This window comes from Piliocolobus tephrosceles, unplaced genomic scaffold (assembly GCF_002776525.5).
Source record: "Piliocolobus tephrosceles isolate RC106 unplaced genomic scaffold, ASM277652v3 unscaffolded_35668, whole genome shotgun sequence".
Lineage (NCBI taxonomy): Eukaryota > Metazoa > Chordata > Mammalia > Primates > Cercopithecidae > Piliocolobus > Piliocolobus tephrosceles.
The window spans coordinates 3,324-13,343 of record NW_022319496.1 but is presented as its reverse complement, the minus strand read 5'-3'; the positions used below and the strand labels follow the sequence as shown (position 1 = coordinate 13,343).

Below are 10,020 nucleotides of genomic sequence, written 5' to 3'. Positions count from 1 at the left end.
CTGCTTGCCTCTCAGCCTCCCCAAATTGTTCCAATCCACTCATAGAAATGATATAAAGAGAAAAAAATAAAAATAAGAACTTATGAATAAGAGACAAAACTCTAAGTTCCTGAATTTCTTTATTATTCAATTCTAATTGGAAAAAGAAAAAATTTTAAATATAAGCATCACTTTTTAAATCACTTGCAAATTATCTTATTCTCCCTCTGACAAATACAAGCACAGCTACAACTAAAGCAATATTACATTCTAAATAGGGAGGAATTGCTGAAGAAAGGGAGAAACGTCAGGGGTTAAATTTACCCCTGTTGGATCCTTAAATGAGAAACGAATGCAACATTTCCAAAATGGATATACTACACAATGCTCTTTCACAGTATGTTACTTGATCAGTTCTATATCCAAAATAAACGTGATCATTGGATAAAACAAAATTAAACAAACTTATTTTCTGTGGAATATCTGAGACTACACTAATGTGCTCCATAGATCTACAATAGGAAGATAGAATATAGTACTTCCAATATTTATTTGATGCAGAACCCACTTTTTTCCAGTAGTTCATAATAACAACTTCCAGAAATGGTATTCCTCTGAACAAGTTTGAGAAATACATGTGTAAAAACATCATTCACTTTTGAGACTGTCACTCATATATATGTGTATATATGTGTGTGTACATATATATGTGTATATATATGTGTGTGTATATATACCCACACACGTATATAGATATATGTGTGTATATACATATGTGTATATATGTGTGTGCATATACAAGTGTGTGTGTATATATACACATATAGATATAAAAATATATATAAAGTGAATGATGTTTGCCAAAGTGGGCAGTGCAACAAAGTAGGCAGAGCAAGACCAGAAAGTTTTCTATCCCCCATTCCCTGTCTTGATGCACCAAGATTTGCAAATCTGCATAACTATACCTTCATAGAACCAAATTCAATTTGGATTCAGTAAATTTTCTTTTTTAAAAAAATTAAACCAACCAGGCACAGTGGCTCACACCTGTAATCCCAACACTTTGGGAGACCAAGGCAGGAAGATCACTTGAGCCCAGGAGTTTAAGACCAGCCTGGGTAACATAGGGAGATTCCATCTACACAAAAATAAAGAATAAATAAATAAATTAGCCAAGCATGGTGACAAAGTCCTGTGGTCCAAGGTACTTGGGAGGCTAAGGTGGGGGGAACACGTGGGCATAGGAAGTTGAGGCTGCAGTGAGCCAGAATCGCTCCACTGCACTCCAGCTTGGGCTACAGAGCAAAATCCTGTCTCAGAAAAAAAAAGAAGAAAGAAACCACTGAATTATCAAATATTCACAATTATTATACATTTGCATTGCAAATGAACTCCCAAATCCCCACCTGCTCCAGCAATGTTATCTCTGAATAACTGGAATTAATTATTACAGAGATAATGATAATGATGCCAAAGAATTTATCCTAATTAAATGTTCTATCATGAAGAAAAGGCAAAAATTCAGATCAATAATGATTTCATTTTATTCTTGATTCTTTTGGGGATATTCAGTTCTGCTAAGCACAATAATTTGATGAATGCTTTCATCTTCACTATGATTACCAACTTTTTCTTACATTTTACCCAACACACAAGTCCATATAATACAAGTTTTCTGAGCAAACCTTTACACATTGATAAATTTTAAATATCCTTTAGCTAGTCTTTGCCACCCTTTCTGTGTTATCTCCATGAATTAAACTAACATGAGAATAGTTCCATTTTGTCAGAAGGCAACCCACCCAAGATAGTCAAAAACTTGCTCTCATACTCTACAATTCACACAGAAAGAAGTGACACACATTTACTGAGATATAGAAGATATTTAGTAAGAATATATTTATTAATTATAAATCCCATTCATACTTTGTATACAAATATTAATTATTCTACTTAAATTGAATGAGTAATGCTAATATTATCATGCTAAATTTTAAAAGCTAGCTACAAAGTTAGTAGACATATGCTCTCAAATACATATAAATATTTTTAAAGGAGGTGCCTTAAAATAGGACTAATAATTGACTCTAGGTGACTTCTTTTAATTTTTCTGTATTATTTTTATAATCTTGAAAACATGGAAGTTGTTTTTTAATGGCACTACTCTATGTTAACTGACTTATTCCACTAAATCTAAACTACAGGATTCAGGACACAAATTTATGGTGAAATTCCAGAAGTTTCCTCTGGGTACAAAAGGAACCCAGTAAAAATGCTGTCATCCTCAGCACTGACATACACCCCATTCCAGTCTTTTGACACTTCAAGCCAGACTTGGTCTCCTGCACTTAATTTCAAGATGATGAGGAGAGAGGCCTGGTCTATTTCGTGACCATAGAGAGTTTCTCTGGCCTTGAACTGCTTCTTATTCTGGGCCACCAGACTGATTCGAGCAGGTCGCCCCCTCACCGTAACATGGTAGGAAAAAACATATGTCCCAGGAATAGAGCAGTTAAACTTCCCAGTGGCAGGACTATAATTCCCTTGGTCATTATAGAGAACCTTTTCAAATTTGATGGGGATGTTAGGAGGAGGAAAAGGCTTTGACAAAGCAGCACTGAAAGCTGACCGGGGCACTCTAGCCACCTCACCCTTGGAGCCTTTAAAGCCCCGAAAGCCCTTCTTCCCAATGGGGCCTCGGACCCCTTTGCTGCCAGTGTCACCCTTTGGCCCAGTAGGTCCCAGGAGACCAGGAGGACCTAACTCTCCCTTTTCTCCTTTAACCCCTGGATCACCTTTGGCCCCAGGCAGACCACTGTGGCCGCTTTTGCCTTCCATTCCACTGTCTCCTTTGCTACCTTTTTCTCCTTTCATACCCACCTCACCTTTCTGTCCTTTTCCTCCCCTCTCCCCAGAATCTCCACAGTAGCCCTTATCCCCCATCTCCCCCTTCTCTCCCTTGGCTCCAGGCCCTCCATGCAGGCCCGGTGAGCCCATAGCCCCTTGGTCTCCTTTTTCTCCTTTGGTACAATTCCCACATGTGTCTCCCTTGGAGCCTTTTTGTCCTTTCACTCCTCCCAAACCAGTGTTTCCTTTATCTCCCTTAGGGCCAGGTTCACCTGAAATGGAAAATTAAAATAACGTTTAAGGACCACATAGGCCATAAGCAGCATGCTATTACCACAGAGCTCAAAAAAGTAGAAACAAACCTACTAATTAGGAAACCTGGTTCTTGCCTCAGTAAAAACTGTGCTTAGGAGGCTCTGACAATGAATAATTTATATTATGCCATCCTCTTAGAAGTGGAATAGTTAATGCTTCCAAGAAACAGTGGCTTATATTCAGATGTCATTTATCTAGTTATTTTTGTTTTTTACTTTTAAGATAATAAAGAGTACTAGGACTGTAGTTGTTCATTGTATTCCATTGCCCTTTGCATTTACCCCCATATTGTCCATTCGAGCCTAAATTATTATTGGCAAGGAAACTGAGACCCAGAACAAGTGAGGGATTTTTATTTTCCATTGACAGCTAGAGAGAGAAGCAGAACACAGATACTATTACCTGGTCTCCAAATTCCTAGACTGGTTCTCCTTCATCAAGTCAGTACACCGAATTATTAGAAGAATAACAGTAATTTGTATTTTCAGCTTACCTCTCCGATGATTTTAAATACAAACAGGAAGAGAATGAAGGGCTATATTGTGCACATGACTGTACACAGTAGATACATTTCATGCTCTACCTTGTGCTCCAGGTTTTCCTGGGTATCCTGGAATTCCTTGGTCCCCACGTTCTCCTTTGAGTCCTAAAATGATATTAAGATTAACTTTTTACCAACTACATCATTTATGATATATTTAATATTCCTCTCACAACCATGTCACATTCCAGTGTTTTCTTCAACCAAAATGGGCTAAAGGTAAAATTGTGTGGAAAAAGAATGTAGGCCGGGCATGGTGGCTCAATCCTATAATCCCAACACTGTGGGAGGCCGAAGCGGGTGGATCACCTGAGGTCAGGAGTTCGAGGCCAGCCTGGCCAACATGGTGAAACCCCATCTCTACAAAAAATACAAAAAACTAGCTGAGTGTGGTGGCGCACACCTGTAGTCCCAGCTACTTGGGAGGCTGAGGCACAAGAATCACTTGTACCCAGGAGGTGGAGATTTCTGTAAGCCGAGATCACACTGCTGCACTTTAGCCTGGGTGACAGAGTGAGACTCTGTCCAAAAAAAAAAAAAAAAAAAAATGTATTGAGGGTCATTAGGAATAATTAATTTTAACGGGTAAACTATTTAAAAGAGATCTGGAGGCAGTGATCCCTTGAAACAGAATTCATCTTTGCCCTCAGCATTTCCATGGCTCTTCAAACCTCTCATAAAACTCATGACATTCTGCTTGTATTATATATGTAAGTATTCATGGTTTTCCCAACATGAATTTTGAATAAAGTTAAAATGCCTTCTTCATATGGCCACAACGCCTGAGAAATAATGCCATGTTCCCTACAAGTTTAAACACAGGGCACAACATCCTGCAGTTGGCTAAAACTAATGATAACAAAAAAACGTCCAGGAAAAAAAAAAAAAAAAAAAAAAAAAACTGTTCTTTATATGGAGCATCTATGTAAGTATAGAACTGTAGGAATTCATAGTTGAAAAAAATGAAAACATCTGGATTTTCAGATAATTGTCATATTACCATAAAATATGGTTTTATATTGGGCCTCACTAAAAGCCCATACTATTATAGTTCAGTCACACTGAATTGATTTCAACTACAAATTAGCATAACAACAATAATAGTATTGATAATATCTCACTCTTATTACACATTTACTTTGTGTAGATAATTGTTCAAAGCTCTTACCTTTTCTTTACTTAATCCAGCCTTTTTACCTAACATAATTTTTACTTGACATTTAACATAATTTTTACTTGACATTAACACACCCTCTTCTATAACACACAGGTTCATATAACATAACACATTTAATCAATTGGAAAATTTTTAATTTATAGAAGTTTATAGCACCTGCCTTTCAAGAAAAGTAGGGAAGATATTTTTGTCATCATTTTATCAACAAGAGAAGCTGAGGTATGAAAAACTTTAAAGCATTGGACAGAGTCAAATACAACCACATATAACATTGGTTGGCATCAATTTGCTACCTATATTGTTTATGATATAACTAACACATTTTGTTTTATTTTTGTGAGGGAAAAAATAAATCCTAAGCCAAATTAAAAGTGGTGAGAATAGACTCCCCCCAGTTTCATAAGAACAACTAGAGAAATCCCACCATAGGTCATTTAGCAGAGTTTTCTAAGTTGCTAGCTACCCCAACACCACTCTGCATAAAAAGGAAAATTTGGAAATTAAACCATAGGCCATCAGGAAAATAACTGGATGCATTTTGAGAGAACCCAGCCCTAAATGGAAGGGAGGAGCCGATTCTATTCCTAGTCTTTGCCAATACTCAAATACCAACCTTCACCACACAGAGTTATGCTGGTTCTTGAGTTCTTTTAAAAAGTTTAGTTGCTTCCCCTAATTTACTCAACCAGGTCATGATTAACTGGAATGGAATCATTCAACTCATTTTTTTTTCTAACTTTCTGTCTTAACCAAGAGTCCAAGCTAAGCCTGGAACTGAAAGGAAAGTAGAGTTGCTACTTTATAAAGAACGGTTGAATGAATTTCTACTTTTGATCCTTCATCAAAGTGTATTCTTAAGAACCTTATTTTATTACACTTCCCTATTTTTTCTTCTATTTCCAGAAGTCTAGCTTCCAAAATGTGTGAATCACTGGGGAGGTTCATTGCTCATCTTTATTTCACAAGGTTTTCTGCTAACATAATTCAGGCACAAAAGGATTAAATGTTTCCAAGAATGAAAATCACATAACTGACAAGTGTGAAGTAGCTCTCTCTTCCCTTAGCATCTTTTTTTGAGTAATTACTTCACCGAATATTCTACCAGAAATGAGTTAGGCAGTTCCTGAGCCATGTGGAGGGTGATGTATAGATGGTATTAGGTCTTTTGACATGTGACACTGAGGCTAAAACATTTAACTTGATGGATAGATGGTATTTCTGCAGGCTGCTGGTATTCACTTAGGAATTTCTAAATATCCTAGTGAATCTGTAGCTTTCCTTCAGTACCTTTAAGCACTTATAGAACCAGGGATTTCCTGGGGCAGAAAGCCTTCTTTACTGATACACTTATGGAATTACAGAATTTCTGAGCTTGAAAAGAACTATAAAAGCACTCATAACTACAAATCTTCTTTGATAGTAAACAAGGTATAAATAAATATCTAGTTCATCTCCTTCAATTTCCAGGTGAAAGAAAATGACTGGCCCAATGTCATTATTATAAGCTTGATTACTTCTGTTTTAATTAAGATGTCTTCCCACCACTGACACTGGCTCTGATTTCAGAGTGAGCCAAGGGATATATTAAATTCCTCTTAGCAGGCATACTATCTACCTAAATTGAATATTCAGAGAATTGCCTGCACTAGTTAGTTCCATCTAATACAAAATTATTTGCATACAAAGGAAGTAGGCTCACATGAGCATGTACAGGAAGGGTATCTCTGTACCCTTCCCCAGAGACTATATACTCTATGGCTGCTAGTCACTAGATCAGCCAGGTGACCAATGAGAGATGGAAAAGCTGTGTGACAATCTGTGTGCCTGCATGCAGGCATTCAATGTTCCCAGGTAAGTTTAAAATTTCTCAGTTGGCTATTTAGAAAGTTAACATATTTATATCAAATATAATGTGCTTTACCAAATATTTATATTTTTTAAAATTGACTCACCTTCAAGAATCTAGTATTTAAGTAGCAAATTGCTCTTCTGAAAAATTATGCAGGATGTCTCTTGAGTTTTGACATGAATGAATTACCTACCTTTCTCTCCTTTGTAGCCTTTAGGGCCTTGGGGCCCAACAACCCCTGGTGGCCCTGGGATCCCCAAATTTCCAGTCTCGCCTTTAGCACCTAGAAATGGGATTGTAAATCACATCAGAATATAAAAGTTCTCTTTTGAAGTTCATTAGATAGGGGGGAAAAAAAGCATTTTATTGCAATAAATAAGTATCAATGACCTAATGATAACATCTGAGTGAAAATAAACCATCACAGAGTCCTAAGGGCAATATTTTTGTCTGATTTGCATTTTTGTAGTACCTGAATAGATAAATTGAGCCCATTAGTACTTGTCACTGTATTCATGGCAGTGATGGAATGATTCAGGGAAGCAGCACTATATCAAACAGGACCAAAATGATAATCTGACACTTAACCTCATGTGGACCACACTTTCACATTGGAAGTAAAAACACCTAGCACCTTTGCATTTGCCTTTTATTCACTTGCTCATTTACTCATTAACTATTTCTGAGGTGTCCTATACACCAAGCACCTCGCAAGGTGTTAGGAATGCAGCCATCAATATTCCAGCGGTCCCTACTCTCATGAAGCTGAGAGTCTATGGAAGAAAAGTATTGAACAAATAGCCACACAAATACATAGAAATTGTCAAATTGTAGTAAATGATATAAAGAAAAATACGAAGATCTTACTGAGGACTTAATTGATGAGATCAGAGGCTTCCTTGAGAAAATGGCATTAAGCCAAGACCCAAAGAATGGACTAAGATTTCCCAAAGCAGAGTAGCTTCCCTAAGTAGGACCAAGATAGTCTCAGCATTCTGAGCTCTTAAGCACTATGCTCTGTGGCAGAACCAGCAGACTAAGACGTATGAGCTCCCCAGGCAGGGTAATAACTTGGCACACCTTGGAATTGTTTGTCATATATATTTAGAGGAGAGAATGAACCCTGAGAACAGCCCAGTTAAATCCACCACTGGGTAAAACAAAAGCCCTGACGTTACAGAACTCACAGCCTTAGCAAATAGTTTAGCAACCAGCTGTGTCTACGTGACCATGCCCTTGGAATTTTCACCCCCTAGCAGCTTACCAGTCAGATAGGATATTAAGACTTCTGGTAAATATAATTTTCTCACTCTCATTAAAATTTTCAGTAATATTTTAGCAATCCTGATATCTTGGTGCCCAAGCTACAGCCCATCTCCTTGACTCCTTAATGCAGCTCTGCATAAATACTAACCGCATTTCCCAAAGGGTCCCTAAAATGGGATGAAATGAATGAAAAGCTTGGTGAAGATGTATAATTGCTGAGTTTATAGCATTAAATTCCTCAGGGAATGGTGAATTTTAAATTGGCATTCTGATCTTAACTTTACCTTGAATTCTCTTCTAAATGACATGTAAAAGCTGAAATGCATTAGAATAAAGCTGAGAGCATATTCATCGTGTATGTATTATAGACATCTGAAATCTTGAAATACATAACCATGGCATTCAAATGAGAAAGTCACTGGGCAACGACACAGTATTGCCTCAGAAATTCAATGAGAAGCAAATGGAATCCTAAGCTTTATTCTCCACCTCAGAGCCATTCCATTTCTAATCCTAACTACAAATAGCACCCAGAAAATCCACCAGTCAGCACATATTCTTGCAAGGCAACAGAAGTTTCATTTACCCTTTTAAAATCAGCCACTAATGAAAAAATTGTACTGGTAATAAACCTGTGCATCTTAAAGAACCACAGCACCATGCTGGGGGTGGTAATCTCTGACTTTGCTCTCACCAGCCCTGTCCAGTATAATTGTCTACAATGATGGAAGAGCTATCTGTGCTGTCCAATACAGTGGCTGTTGAGCACTTGAACTATGGCTAATGTGGCTGATGAACTGAATTTTTTTACCTTATTCAATTTTAATTTTAATATTTATTAATTACCGCATTGAGCAACACAGCACCCATTTGCTTTTATAACAATGTGACACCTAGACCTGTTATCATTTGCATGGCAACATAGAAACTCTTGGGACAATTTCACCCCACAACCTACCTCTCAACTCTACCAACGTACAAGTGAGAAACATGACTTCTTATATTTTCAAATACCTGGCTGTCCAGTCTCTCCAGGTTCTCCTTTCTGGCCAGGTACAGTTGAACAACAATCACAACAATTCAAAAAGAAATCAGCTGTGTCAAGTGTGAAGTTTTCAAAGGGAAAGAGAGTGCCAGTGCCAAAGACAGAATCCAAGGCTGAGGGTTTGGTGATTCATTCTGCCATTTCAGCCATTTCTGTGAAGAGGGTTTCTTCTTCTGGAGGTGGGCCACTGGATGGCTTTAGACCCTTTGGCATCTCTCTTCTCTCAGATTTCTTCATAAATTTGGTATATGGTGTGGTCTTTGCTGTTGTGTTCATGCCAGCAATAGCCAAAATAATTAAAATAGGACAAAGCCAAGAAAACATCCACATATTTGAGGCTGGAAGAAAGATATAATAGTAAAATATATACATATTACATGAGGTCCAAATGAAAAGAGTAAGTGATATAAATATATACTCATATAAAAGAAATATATATGTATATGAACCATAAGAATGAACAATATGCATAATGTAGAATGATATATTTTCAATATATTTAATATGTAAATGTGTGCTTGAATCACTACAGAATATTTTGTGTATTATTTATTGTAAAGAACACTTTACTTCAATTCATCTTTCTGGTTGCTTTCTCAGTATTATATATTGTTCCCAACCATTCAAACTATCTTGCCAAATAGCAAACATGATCTATAATAAATACATCATGACTCAATAGCTCATATACCCTGTGGAAGATAAATGTGTATAATTTCTTGACTGATCGCACTCAGATTTATAGAAATCAAATACATTTATATTAGAAGGAGATAAAAAATATTGAGCTGAATAGTTTATTCCAGCAAACTCAATTATTTCAAGAAAAAATACTGTGGAACAGTCCTTAAATCTACTAAGGATAATGGTCCTGTTGTGAGAGTAATTTTTGAAAATCTGTTTTAGTAAGTGAAGAGAGAGACAATTAAAAATAATAAATTTGAATATATGCTACATCCTTAGATTCCTCACATGGCATTTAACTCTCCACTTCTTTGCTT

The 10,020-nt window shown here is 36.8% G+C and overlaps 1 protein-coding gene across 1 annotated transcript; it reads right to left on the bottom strand.

Moving 5' to 3' along the window:
* Nucleotides 1-2,199: 2,199 nt before the first annotated feature.
* LOC113222857 (otolin-1-like) lies at nucleotides 2,200-9,349 on the bottom strand. Its single transcript, XM_026452443.1, is given in 4 exon segments — nucleotides 2,200-3,098; nucleotides 3,725-3,787; nucleotides 6,902-6,991; nucleotides 8,989-9,349. Coding segments are annotated over 4 exon segments (1,413 nt in total).
* Between the last annotated feature and the right edge of the window lie 671 nt (nucleotides 9,350-10,020).